This window comes from Zeugodacus cucurbitae, chromosome 5, assembly GCF_028554725.1.
Source record: "Zeugodacus cucurbitae isolate PBARC_wt_2022May chromosome 5, idZeuCucr1.2, whole genome shotgun sequence".
NCBI lineage: Eukaryota > Metazoa > Arthropoda > Insecta > Diptera > Tephritidae > Zeugodacus > Zeugodacus cucurbitae.
In genome coordinates, this window is record NC_071670.1 from 64,100,418 (window position 1) to 64,114,994 (window position 14,577).

The 14,577-nt window shown below is 34.7% G+C and overlaps 2 protein-coding genes across 7 annotated transcripts; both read left to right on the plus strand.

Annotated features, from left to right (window-relative positions):
* The first annotated feature begins 81 nt into the window (after positions 1–81).
* LOC105208797 (putative uncharacterized protein DDB_G0286901) lies at positions 82–10,137 on the plus strand. Of its 5 annotated transcripts, none has more exons than XM_054232577.1 (5): positions 322–341; positions 796–902; positions 960–1,113; positions 1,184–7,171; positions 10,039–10,137. In XM_054232577.1, exons 1-4 carry the CDS (start codon positions 337–339, stop codon positions 4,818–4,820), a joined length of 3,903 nt encoding a protein of 1,300 aa, XP_054088552.1. In that variant the 5' UTR covers positions 322–336; the 3' UTR covers positions 4,821–7,171; positions 10,039–10,137. The 5 variants fall into 5 exon arrangements, with proteins under 5 accessions (XP_054088555.1, XP_054088556.1, XP_054088557.1 ...); XM_054232578.1 differs by having other exon boundaries at positions 10,051–10,137; XM_054232580.1 differs by lacking the exons at positions 322–341; positions 10,039–10,137 and adding an exon at positions 82–194 and having other exon boundaries at positions 1,184–6,762.
* Positions 10,138–10,387: 250 nt separating this feature from the next.
* LOC105208798 (serine protease persephone) lies at positions 10,388–12,912 on the plus strand. 2 transcript variants are annotated; one of them, XM_029038143.2, is made up of 6 exons: positions 10,388–10,694; positions 11,346–11,499; positions 11,563–11,624; positions 11,718–12,001; positions 12,056–12,239; positions 12,312–12,912. In XM_029038143.2, exons 1-6 carry the CDS (start codon positions 10,583–10,585, stop codon positions 12,641–12,643), a joined length of 1,128 nt encoding a protein of 375 aa, XP_028893976.2. In that variant the 5' UTR covers positions 10,388–10,582; the 3' UTR covers positions 12,644–12,912. The 2 variants fall into 2 exon arrangements, with proteins under 2 accessions (XP_028893976.2, XP_054088558.1); XM_054232583.1 differs by having other exon boundaries at positions 11,349–11,499.
* Positions 12,913–14,577: the final 1,665 nt, after the last annotated feature.

A 14,577-nucleotide genomic window follows, 5' to 3' on the forward strand; every position in this document is an offset into this window, starting at 1 on the left:
ATAAATTGTTTATATTTTCGCACACATACGCATGTATGTATGTATTGTATGCGTGTTATCAGCGTAATGTATAACCCTGTTTTATACTTATATTTTAAGAAAAATTCGCAGTAATGAACGCGCAGTTATTGTGAGCACAAGTGATTGATAACAAGTATTGAAAAGTGCACGGAAGTATTCATTTGAATTTTAAGGTGAGTGCTAAGCGACTCAACCATTGCAACAGATAAATTCGTTGGTGAACATAAAAAGAAAACAACTCTAGGTGAAGTGAAGTGGATCCAATATACAATTATGCGAAATGATCGTGTAACTGAACTATGCAAATAAAGTGAGATGGGGTAAACAATTAAATTTGCCTATCTAAGTTCAACAAAGTCATTATACCCAGCGCTCGTATTCGAAAATAATCTATATTAAGTAATTTGAGGATTTCCCCAGCTAATCATATTTGTTTTGCAATAGTTTAAACAATACAAATATAGATCTTTCATACAACGAAGTAAACAACTTTCGAACGATAGCTTTTTGTATATAGTAAATCGCAAAGCTCGATTTTTTTTCACTTTGCAACATTGCATAATTTTGCACAAGTGCAGTGGTCGGCAATATAATTTTTATTTATAAAAACAACTCTTTAACACAATAATCTTTAACATTTTAAACCTCCACTTTATCCAGAACTCATTTCATAAGCGATGAAGCCAAGTTTGGTCATTATTTTTAAAATTAAATTATTTTCAATATATTGTTATATGATATGTATGCATTTTATATAGATATTTAGTATTCCAGATTGTGGTCGGCGTATAAAATGCCGAACATTTATAAAATCAGCGGGATGAGCCGGATACTTATGCTCATTGCTTACTGTGCGCTTAGTACTGCTCAAATGCTTTATGGTAAATCTATTAAAATATTTAGAAATCCCTCTTATTAGTAATAAAACGTAATTCTAGTGGGCGACTTTTGTGATTTTGCTGGTTACGATGGCACATGCCTGGAAGCTAGCAAGTGTACTGATTTGGAGTTCATTATGGATTCAATGGGTTTGGAAAGCTACAACGTGGGCCGCTGTGACTTTACGATTACAGAGGAGATAATATGTTGCCCGTAAGACTAATTTGATATATTTTAAAAGGTTTGTAAATGTAACTATTATTAAAAAAAAAAACATTTGCAGAAAATGGCCAACACCAGTACAAACCCCACCAGAACTTCCCAACGCATATATCGATCTATCCCAACGGCCTAAGCCACAACCAGACACTGTGTTTAATCCCAATTCTATTGCCATCACTACAAATACACCAATGATTTTGAATCAAAATAGCAACAATAATCAAGCTGGAAATGTACTTAATGTAGGTGAAGTGAATGGAAACTCTGCTCCACTTGGAAATGCCAACAATAACGGTTTCTCCAATACACATCCAGTGTCGAATGTGAATGGCAATCCTGTTAACAATAAAAATGAAAGACTTGATGCTATTTTTAGTGGCAACCCTAGACAACAAGGACATGGACTTAATGTAGGGGAAGTGAATGGAAACGGTTTCTCCAATACACATCCAGTGTCGAATGTGAATGGCAATCCTGTTAGCAATGAAAATGAAAGACTTGATGCTATATTTAGTGGCAACCCTAGACAACAAGGACATGGATTTAATGTAGGGGAAGTGAATGGAAACGGTTTCTCCAATACAAATCCAGTGTCGAATGTGAATGGAAATCCTGTTAACAATGAAAATGAAAGACTTGATGCTATATTTAGTGGCAACCCTAGACAACAAGGACATGGATTTAATGTAGGGGAAGTGAATGGAAACGGTTTCTCCAATACACATCCAGCGTCGAATGTGAATGGCAATCCTGTTAGCAATGAAAATGAAAGACTTGATGCTATATTTAGTGGCAACCCTAGACAACAAGGACATGGATTTAATGTAGGGGAAGTGAATGGAAACGGTTTCTCCAATACAAATCCAGTGTCGAATGTGAATGGAAATCCTGTTAACAATGAAAATGAAAGACTTGATGCTATATTTAGTGGCAACCCTAGACAACAAGGACATGGAATTAATGTAGGGGAAGTGAATGGAAACGGTTTCTTCAATACAAATCCAGTGTCGAATGTGAATGGAAATCCTGCTAACAATGAAAACGAAAGGCTTGATGATATTTTTAGTGGCAACCCTAGACAACCTGGAAATGGTCTTAATGTAGGCAAAGTGAATGGAAACTCTGCTCCACTTGGAAATGGCAACAATAACGGTTTCTCCAATACAAATCCAGTGTCGAATGTGAATGGAAATCCTGTTAACAATGAAAATGAAAGACTTGATGCTATATTTAGTGGCAACCCTAGACAACCTGGAAATGGTCTTAATGTAGGCAAAGTGAATGGAAACTCTGCTCCACTTGGAAATGGCAACAACAACGGTTTCTCCAATACAAATCCAGTGTCGAATGTGAATGGAAATCCTGTTAACAATGAAAATGAAAGACTTGATGCTATATTTAGTGGCAACCCTAGACAACAAGGACATGGAATTAATGTAGGGGAAGTGAATGTAAACGGTTTCTCCAATACAAATCCAGTGTCGAATGTGAATGGAAATCCTGTTAACAATGAAAATGAAAGACTTGATGCTATATTTAGTGGCAACCCTAGACAACCTGGAAATGGTCTTAATGTAGGCAAAGTGAATGGAAACTCTGCTCCACTTGGAAATGGCAACAATAACGGTTTCTCCAATACAAATCCAGTGTCGAATGTGAATGGAAATCCTGTTAACAATGAAAATGAAAGACTTGATGCTATATTTAGTGGCAACCCTAGACAACCTGGAAATGGTCTTAATGTAGGCAAAGTGAATGGAAACTCTGCTCCACTTGGAAATGGCAATAATAAAGGTTTCTTCAATACACATCCAGCGTCGAATGTGAATGGCAATCCTGTTAACAATGAAAATGAAAGACTTGATGCTATATTTAGTGGCAACCCTAGACAACCTGGAAATGGTCTTAATATAGGCAAAGTGAATGGAAACTCTGCTCCATTTGGAAATGGCAACAATAACGGTTTCTCCAATACCCATCCACTGTCGAATGTGAATAGCAATCCTGTTAACAATGAAAATGAAAGACTTGATGGTATTTTTAGTGGCAACCCTAGACAACCTGGGAATGGACTTAATATAGGGGAAGTGAATGGAAACTCTGCTCCATTTGGAAATGGCAACAATAACGGTTTCTCCAATACAAATCCAGTGCCGAATGTGAATGGCAATCCTGTTAACAATGAAAACGAAAGACTTGATGCTATATTTAGTGGCAACCCCAGACAACCTGGAAATGGTCTTAATGTAGGGGAAGTGAATGGAAACTCTGCTCCATTTGGAAATAGCAACAATAACGGTTTCTCCAATACAAATCCAGTGTCGAATGTGAATGGCAATCCTGTTAACAATGAAAATGAAAGACTTGATGATATTTTTAGTGGCAACCCTAGACAACCTGGAAATGGACTTAGTGAAGGGATATGGAATGGACACTCTGCTCCATTGGGAAATGCCAACAATAACGGTTTCTCCAATACACATCCAGTGTCGAATGTGAATGGCAATCCTGTTAACAATGAAAATGATAGACTTGATGCTATTTTTAGTGGCAACCCTAGACAACCTGGTCTTAATGTAGGCAAAGTGAATGGAAACTCTACTCCACTTGGAAATGGCAACAACAACGGTTTCTCTAATACAAATCCAGTGTCGAATGTGAATGGCAATCCTGCTAACAATGAAAACGAAAGGCTTGATGATATTTTTAGTGGCAACCCTAGACAACCTGGAAATGGACTTAGTGAAGGGATATGGAATGGACACTCTGCTCCACTTGGAAATGCCAACAATAACGGTTTCTCCAATACACATCCAGTGCCGAATGTGTATGGCAATCCTGTTAACAATGAAAACGAAAGACTTGATGCTATATTTAGTGGCAACCCCAGACAACCTGGAAATGGTCTTAATGTAGGGGAAGTGAATGGAAACTCTGCTCCATTTGGAAATAGCAACAATAACGGTTTCTCCAATACAAATCCAGTGTCGAATGTGAATGGCAATCCTGTTAACAATGAAAATGAAAGACTTGATGATATTTTTAGCGGCAACCCTAAACAACCTGGAAATGGACTTAGTGAAGGGATATGGAATGGACACTCTGCTCCACTTGGAAATGGTAACAATAACGGTTTCTCCAATACAAATCCAGTGCCGAATGTGAATGACAAACCTGTTAACAATGAACTACTAAATGCCATATTCGGTGATAACGCTGCACAGTTTGACAATGGTTACAATAAAGCTGAAAGGCTGGGACAGCCTATTTCGGTCGTAAATGCAAACAGGATCTTCAATGCATCTCCAACGGCTAATGCAGCAATACTTAACGAAAATATTAGAGATGGAGATGCATTCTTAAATGCCATACTCAATGGTAATCTAAATAAATTTCTTAGCCCAACAGCGGGTGCAAAAGAAAATGCAGGAATAAATGGACAAATTCCGCGACACTCTATTCGTAATGACCAAGTAAGAATGGGCTCAAGTTTAAATAGGAGTCCCATATCAAATGAAAGAACAAAAAATGTATTTTTGAAAAGTCGAAATTCATTCAATAATGGACAATTTGAGTTGTGGAAACATAAAAGGTTTGAAGAAACTCTACACCGTAGAAAGCAACCACAACATCAACGAGGTAGAAAGAATGCTAGGCCACAATCAACGCGGCATAAACGCACGCGAAACCATAATTGAGTAAGCACAAATTACTTCTTTATATTTGTGTTTTCCTGAATCATTCAAAGATAAATGAAATGCTTTTAAATTTGTTTAAATTTCTTAGATATATATATATATATATATATATCAATATAAACTTAAATAAAAATAAATATTATTGAAAGCAAGTTATTGATAAAAATTTAATCGTTCTTCTTAACCAACATTTTTCGTTTTATTAATACATATATAATATTTTTATTTTATTAATATATATTTTGATGTTCAGCATTAAATGTAGATATGTAGCATACAAAAAATGAAATTGTTTATGTCGAACTTCCCTTTGTGTTGTTGTTGCGATGTGTTATTTATGCGATTTTTTATGCGTTATAAGTAATTTTTTGGGTTAAATTGAAATTCGCTGATAAGAAAGTCACTCTGTCATAAGTTTATCAATTTCTTTTTGTACACTAATTTTAAATAAATTTTATAAATAAATTTGCAAAACGTTTCAATGTTGTTGGTAATGAAGAATTATTAAACGAATTCATATGAAATCGAGAGTATTTTAACGATTTTTAGGAATTTCCATATCAATATTTGAAAGCGGCAATAAATTCCAAAGCTCTGTCCGTGCTTTTGGCTTCTATTTTTTTTTTTTATTCTCATTATTGTTTTATTGCTAGAATAGTATGGTCGCAAGATCAATTCACATTTCAAGACGAGTCATCCAATATTAAACCATAAGAGAACAAGAGCGGTGCGATCTGTCCGGGGTCGGATAATATTAGGGTAAAAGCTCCATGGCTTTACCGTTGCCTTTTCGATACCGTTGTGACCAGTCATTCATACGAGTATAAGTTTCAACACGTAGCTGAAGCAATTACTAAACAAATGATAAACATTCCTTGAGTAGCCTTGAGTTAGATTATAAAAATCGATGAAATTTGTACATTATTAACTGTTAACGACTTTTTGTGAGATTTTAAGCTAAGCTTCTATATATTGTTGAATACGCTAATGAAAACCGTTTGTAGCGCCAACACTGCTTACAGCTGTCTTAAATGCTACCTACTTGTATTTACACTAGCTCTCTCTCTCTCTCTCTCTCGAACTTGACAATTAATTCAAGATTACTGTCACTTCTGAGCCGGTCTTATCTGCTCATCATATATGCATATAAATATTTAATTTTGTCTGCGCTCGATCTCGACACGACGATTCTCAAAGTGACGTAAAAAGTGCGAATACAAAATCAATGCATAAGTTTGGCTCTCCAGCAGCAAAGTCATAGTTGAGATTGAGCAGTGTTTACTAGCTGAATGAATGTAGTAGTTTTCTGATTAAATGCTATATTGTAAGCGATACATATTTCATACGATTTTAGGAGTTATGTTGTGCTAAAAAATATAAAAAATAAAAATATTTGAAAGAAGATGGAATAAATGGAAAATTTGTGATTTTCTTGCAATTTAAAAGTAGAAAAAAATAATAATTTTAGTGATAAAGAGTTTCAAGAACTTCAAGAAAAATTAATTTGAAACCCAGTTTCATTCGTGACGAAGCGCAATTTTAAATATTTAGCACGACAGTAAAATTGTAAAGATTATTTATGTAGATTTCCAAATCCAATAAAGTCTACACTGTAAATTCTTTTTATACTACGATTTCTTGGCCTACCTTTTGCTACATTTTCGTGGAGCAGCGTGTTCAGAGCTCAGAGAGTTTGTGCTCACCAGCCAGTGCTGGCTTAGCTGTGGCGTGTGGCTGAACAAAAATTCACCGCACATTAGTTCTAGTTGCTAGAATATTGTTTCGGTAGAAAATTGAGTACAATAATTATAAATAAAATCTCAAAAAAAAAAAATTGTAATTTTTAATCACGTGACCACATCAAAAAGTTCAGTGATATTTTTGTTTAATTTTATTTTTATTTTTATGCAATTTACATATAAACCGAAAATAAACAGTTTGTGTCAAACAAAAAAAAATCGCAAAACCGGATGGACAACTGTTGAATACGCGCGAAAAACGCAGCACAGCACACAAATCTGTAATCAACTTAAGCAATAAAAGCAACGAAACAAAATAAAGCACAAAAAACAATAACAACAAAAACACAAGCAGTGTCAAATAGTGCATCCATACATATACATATGTACATGAAGTGTCAATGGCAAAGTGATAAGACTGAAAGCGCAATTGAAACAAGTGGAATATATATATATATAAAATATATTTAAATAGAACTACTATCTATACTGTGCAATATATATACGTCTATACATATATAAAAGTTGTCTGTGTATTTAGGACGCAAAAAGTTACTCGCAAAAACAATTTTTCAGCGAGGCTTAGTATTGACGCATTACTCTGTGGAACAGGTAAAATCCCTACAGTGAAGTTGGCTAACAAAGTATATAAGTACAGAGAATACTTATTATAAATATATATAGAAAAAAACAATATGACGACCTAAATTGATAACGAAATTAACGGAATTTTCATTCTAATAATTTCGCTTGTTTTTCGAAGAAATCAAGAGTCATAATAAACAAAAACAACAATTAATTTGTGATTATTTAATTATTTATACTGTTTAAATATTTCTTTACAAAACTGTTTAATTTAATATTTCTTAATTATTAATAAAATTGCTTTCTTTCTTAGTTCTTCAAAAAACTTGAGTTTATGAAACTTTTTTTGAATTTTCAAAACTCAAAAGTCAAGTCAGAAGTGTCAAAAATTTCATAACTTTTCATTTGGAATATCATTGGTTTTCGCTGGTTTTCGAAATATTTGCGATTTTTTTATAATAAGTTCCAAAATATCTCATTCAGAACCGTTAGCTGCTCTAACAACAACTCAAGAATTATATAACAGTACTCATTTATTTTAATTTCGTAATGGACTTCGAGCTTTTTTGACTGAAGACTAGTGTAATAATGAAAAGTGTGGAAAATTACAATTTTTTCGCTAATAAAAATATAGTACATATAGTTCAGGTAAAACTTTGCGCTGAAAAAATATCATAGATTCATGACTTTTAGTTATACGAGTGTAGTTCGAAAGGTCGGTGATAATTCGAAAAAGTTTTTTGGTGCTACTATTGGATCAAAATATTTATTCCAGAATCTACACAGTTTTTGAGTTTTTGTTTTACTTATTTAATAACCTCAAACTCCACACTTTTGGCGCTAGCTTCCGAGAGTATCTCTCTCTCTCTCACACTACAGCTAAAGTTATGCTGAATGTCTAAATTTTTCAGAGTTTCAAGAAGAAGCAGTTGTGATCAGTCATTAGAGTTTAGAATATTGAACTTTATTTCAAATTAAAGTGGTTTCTGAGTAATCATTTTACTTATTTCTTCGTCATCAAAATTGAATACCCGGAACACAGTTCCGATTTCCAGTTAATAGAGATTAGTTTAATTTCAAATTGAGATGCGTTCATAACTTTATAGGAACATCTGTTATAATTATTAAAAAAAAAATTATCACGAACAGAATCTTTTATTTTTATACTCTCGCAACAAAAGTTGCTAAAGAGAGTATTATAGTTTTGTCCACATAACGGTTGTTTGTAAGTCCTAAAACTAAACGAGTTAGATATAGGGTTATATATACCAAAGTGATCAGGGTGAAGAGTGGAGTTCAAATCCGAATGTCTGTCTGTCCGTCCGTCCGTCTGTCCGTCTGTCCGTCCGTGCAAGCTGTAACTTGAGTAAAAATTGAAGAAGGTTAAGTTCGAAGATGGGCGGAATCGGACCACTGCCACGCCCACAAAATGGCGATAACCAAAAACACATAAAGAGCTATAACTAAGCCATAAATAAAGTTATGAAAATAAAATTTGGAACATAGGATCGCATTAGGGAGGGGTACATTTGAATGTAATTTTTTTGAAAGAGTGGGCGTGACCCCGCCCCCAAATAGGTTTTTTGTATATATCTTGCAAACCATTAAAGCTATATAAACCAAACTTTCTGCAGTCGTTTCTTTTAGCTTTTTCCTTGTACAGTCCAATGAAAGGAATCGGATAATAACCACGCCCACCTCCCATACAAAGGTTAAGTTGAAAATGACTAAAAGTGCGTTAACTCACTAACGAGAAACGTCAGAAACACCAAATTTTACATAAGAAATGGCAGATGGAAGCTGCACTGAGATTTTTTGACAAAATGGAAAATGGGCGTGGCTTCGCCCACTTATGGGTCAAAAACCATATCTCAAGAACTACTCGACAGATTTCAATAAAATTCGGTATATAATATTTTCTTGACACCCTGATGACACTAGTGGAATATGGGCGAAATCGGTTCACAACTACGCCTACTTCCCATATAACTCAATTTTAAGTCCTTCTGATTCGTTCACTTTATAATGTATACATACATATCAAACATGAAGAACTCAGTGCCTAAGGGTAATATAGGTAATTCTCTAAATAAATTGCGAGAGTATAAAATGTTCGGTTGCACCCGAACTTAGCCTTTCTTTACTTGTTTATGATAGAATTTGATCATCTTCTATGGAATTTATTAGATTCATTGAAAGAAAAATTCTGAAATTACATTTTTCCAATTCTGCTCTGTTTTCGATTTTCGAATTTCGAAGAGTTCATTTATTGTGTTCGCTTTTAAAAGGAATATATCGTGCAAAGAGCAGGCTTGAAAATACTTAAAATAATTTATTTTTTACGTTTATTAACCACCTTAATAATGAGAGCATCACTAATAACATTATATTTGATTAGTCACAAATATATTAGGTAATACTGTTTATTAGTCCAATATTAGACAATCTCCCCGTCAAAACTAGCTGAGAGAAATTCAGGAATTTAAATTTGTGTATTACAATGAAAGCTCAGTTGAAAGCTCTGGTAGATTATAATTGAAATTACGATATTATAACGGTAAAAAAAATTAATTTCATGTATAAATATTAAAGCTCAGTTGAAAGTTTTGATATAATGTAATTGAAGTTTCGATTTCAGTAGTATTAGTACAAAGTAGACAACAATAATACAAAGTAGTGGACACCGTTCACGACAAAACTGCTTGCGAGAATTTCAAAAATTGATATACTATAATGAAAGCTCTTACTTCAGTTATATTCTAACTGAACTTTCGATTTCATAACGGTCAATAATTTAATTTCATGTACAAATATGAAAGCTCAGATAAAAGTTCTGTTGGAATGTAGTTAATCGAACCAATAGAGCTTTGAACTGTTCAAAGAAAAGCTTTAAGTATATGACAAAGGGTCACCGGAGACGCTGGGTTGTCTGAGGAGTATTGGGCACTAAAATAAAAAAAAAAATAAAATAAAAACAAACATTAAAATTAAAAGAGTTAAAACCAAACAAATTGATTGCTTTTGCAAATATATATAAACACAACATCAACTGTCACAAAATACACTCAATTTCCGTCTGCATCAAACGTTTAATGTATGTACTGTAGTTTGTCAATGTCAAGGTGTTACGTCGCGCACAAGGTCACACGCATAAAAGTTTATATTGATTTGCTTACATAACCGGTTTCAGATACCAAGTAGTAGTAGTGATATACTTACATGCTTACAAATTACACTTGCACATTCATTCACGGTTCAATGACTTAATGCCAACGATATCGCGTGCAGCTTCCATAACTTACATACATCCAGACATATACCTCGAATAATTTTATGTGATAAAACTGCAACGCAACACTTTCTGCCAGCTCAGTCCGGAATATTGTGCACGCCAACTGATTTTTATTATTATTATTGAATTAAAGAAAAATATCCGAAATGTATTCCAAACATTTCAAATTACAACGAAGTGAAGCATACACAAGCATGCTGCTGTTGCTGGGAAGCATGTTCGCCGCTCTACTGGGTATGACAACAGCTCAAATGGAGGGTAAGTAGTCGATATTAATGGAAGTTCATAACTCTCAAGGCATTGTAGAAACTTAAGTGTCATCACTTATCAAAGTATTCTTTGCAATAAAATCTTCATGAAACTTCCGATTGTTCAGTTTTCATAAACCAAAACATTGTTATCTTATATTTTCTCCGACTTTCTCTCTCTCAATTCATAATACTTTAATCCATAGGTATATATTTCAAAATTATGAGATTTTTGTATCTTATAATATGTTTAATGTTTGGTTAAACTGAATTTAGTCCTTCCTTACATCTTCTTTGGCAATATGTATGAATTAAGGGCTTAGATCTTTCTTGTTGGTTTATAGAATATCTATGTATATTCAACAGTTACTCCGCCACAGTAAATCGAACTAGTATCATACTATCGAGGTACTAGCCAATTAGTAGGCGTTACTAGTTATCAATACTTCTTCACCATCTTAGAACTGGTTTTTGAGTGTATATATATACGATTTCAATGGGGAATTCGAGATTATCAAGAAATTTTATTGCTTTCCACAATATGCCCACAAGCAAAGATATGGAAGTTTTAGGTAACGGAAAATTCGAGATTCGTGGGAATGTTTTGGCTTTGAGATGAAATATGCTTAATAGAGCACTTATCTCTTTATACTCGTTTCAGTAGGAGACCCATGTCAAAAGCAAAATTATAAAGGCATTTGCACTGAGGCGAGTAAATGTACGGATCTGCCGTATAGCATGGCGCAGCTGGGCTTGAAGAGACGTGATATCAGCCGATGTGGATTCACAACATTTGAAGAAATCATATGTTGTCCGTAAGTTAAACCCCCTGATGCATATTATATAAATTATATTATTACAAATTTCTAATAATACAGAACACTCTCCATACCCACCACAACCATTAAGACACGCGCTGATGATCGTCCAGCTGTAAGAGGTGAGTTCAATTGTCTATAATTATACGAAAACTTGCAGATATCAAAAACTAACACAAAATCAATTCTAACCACACTTATTTGATAACTTGCAGCCTGCAATGAAATCGATGAACTATTGCAACCCTTGCTTACACCACACATCCTAGGCGGTACACCCGTTGAATTAGGTGAATACCCACATATGGTGGCTATTGGACTGACTGATACCGATGGTGCTGTGGAATATAATTGCGGCGGTACTTTGATTTCGAAGAGTTACGTTTTAACGGCAGCACATTGTCTGGTCACACGTCAAATACCGGTGACGGTGCGTATGGGTGTGGTGAATTTCACAGATACAGAACAAATGAAGGCAGTTGTTGAAATTAAAATTAAGGTAAGTAATGCCGAAAACTCTGATAAGTTATAAGTTATAATTTTTTCCCCGCAGAAAGTACACTTACATCCCGATTATACGAGCGCTAATGTTTATAATGATGTGGGTTTGTTGGAATTGGAAGAAGAGGTTACGTACACCAACAATGTGTTCCCAACGTGCCTTTATACCGACTCGAAAGATCCGCCAGCCAACTCTGTGCTCTATGTCACCGGTTGGGGTGTCATCAATAGAAGCAGTAAGTGTTACTCATTTATTACTATAGTCTATAATGTACGGTTATTAAAATCGGGTTCTTCCTTGCTTGCAGCACGTGTCAAATCGGATGTTTTATTGAAAGCCCGTCAGACGATCGTTGACAATTTGAAATGTAATGAAAGTTATGTTGACAATGGCTTAACGCGACGCAACCGTGATGGTATCATAGCTAGTCAAATGTGCGCACATGACCCGGGTCTAACAAAGGATGCCTGTCAAGGTGATTCGGGTGGTCCCTTGAATTTGGTGGTCGATGAGGCTTTGAATAAGTATCGTGTGGTTGGTGTGATTTCGGCCGGTTTCAGCTGTGGTAGTGCTACTCCTGGGCTTTACACGCGTGTCTCTGCATTTTTGGACTGGATCGAAAGCATTGTTTGGCCATGAAATGTTACGCTTTATCTGCTCGAAAGTGATGGGTTTAAAATTAGCAACCATGCACAAGTTAACGCCATATTGCCATACATTTTCTCAACAAATTTAGGAGAAAATAAAAAAACTGTGTGATTTTGTAAATGAAGTGTAAAAAATGATTATTTTGCTATTGGTTCAGTGCGAACACGAAAAAATTTTAAATAATTTAATTAAGTAATCTATGCATTTTTGTTATAATATATCGGTAAACAAAAATGTTTTAATAAAGAAGAAACACTAAATTTACTTTTTGATTTATATAATACGAGGAATCCCTAGCGGTTTAAACTAATCTGGTTAGATAAATAATTATGTACGGGATACTCTCATAACGGTTTTGTTAAAAACTTCAATGAATCTCTAAAAACAGCAGTGGACGATGGTAAAGAAGGTGCGGAGTGCCTAAATCATCATATATCTCTAACAGAGTCGATTCGCAGCAACTGGGATTGACGTTTGGAATGACTTGGTACATTTTACATTTAAATTTGGAAATGTACAACGACCCTTCCAAGCGACATCGCTTCGCGCTATGTGCTCTTGAAAAGTTCCAAGAAAATCCGACTTTCGAGCCCTATTCTGTTCAGCGATGAGGCCCATCAATGGGTATGTAAAAAGTAGAAATTCAAGGGCTGCCATTTCATACAGAAAAAAACAACGGTTTGGTGTGGTTGTGTGCCGGTGGAATCATCGGTCCATATAACTTCAAAAATTATGCCGATGAGAACGTAATCGTCAATGGCGACTATTTTCGCGCCATGATAACCAACTATTTGAAGCCCGTGATCTCGGTGACATTTGGTTTCAACAAGACGAAGCCACTTCTCACACATCGTATTATTCGATGGATTTATTGAGAGAATACTTCGGTGAGCAAATAACATCATGTTTTGGTAAGATCGACCACAAAGATCGTGTGCTATGATATCATAGACTTTTTCGTGTGGGGATATGTAAAGTCTAAGTCTATGCGCATAATCCCGCTTCGATTCAGACCTTCGAGCAAAACATCACGCGTGTCGTTCACCAGTTAGTCGAAATGATTGAATGAGTAATCGAAAATGGGACTCAACGAATTGGCCATTGAGACGTGGCAGGGGCCAACATTTGAATGAGATAATCTTTAAGAAATATATGCCAAAGAATCTTCTTTCAAATGATAATAAACACTCCCCATTAAATTTTAATTTTCTGTGTTTTTTTTTTTAAAGAAGGGAACGCCGAAATGGATCACCCTTTATAAGCAACGATGAAAGAAGAAATCACATCAATACCAAACCCACCTTTTGTAACCAATCATTTAAGAATAGGTCATAATGAATAACAACTGGTACTTCCACTACCATAGTTGCTGTTTGGTTACTTTCTTATGTGAATATGAATAGATCCACTAACAACTCTATGTACTAGGCTTGTATTTCTCGGTAAAAATTATAATTTTGTTATCAATTCCAGGAATACCAATTGAACACATAGTTCAATCAGTTCAAAACTCAGTAATAAAATTCTGATAAAGATACATGTATTTTAATGTTATCTGTTATTCCCTGGAAATGCTATGCTTTCTTTCAAGACTTCATTCAATTGTTTACCACAATTTCTTTGAAATTGACGAGATTATTAAATTTTGGCTGGATTTCCCCCCAAGTGCTTTCGTCAACCAGCTGCTGAAAGCTAACATCTTTGGGGATTTTATGATGAATCATAATTAAGATGAGCCTAAATAGCTTACGAAGAGTGAGGCATTCAATTGCGTTAGAGTTGTAACTCTTTCTTTCTCTCAGTTTGAACTGATATATAATATTTATGCATGATATATAATTATGTATGCATGATTTGAAGTTGGGGCTTTGGTATAGCTTAACTTGATGGAAGGCGGTGTGTATATTGCAAAAAACTTGATAATT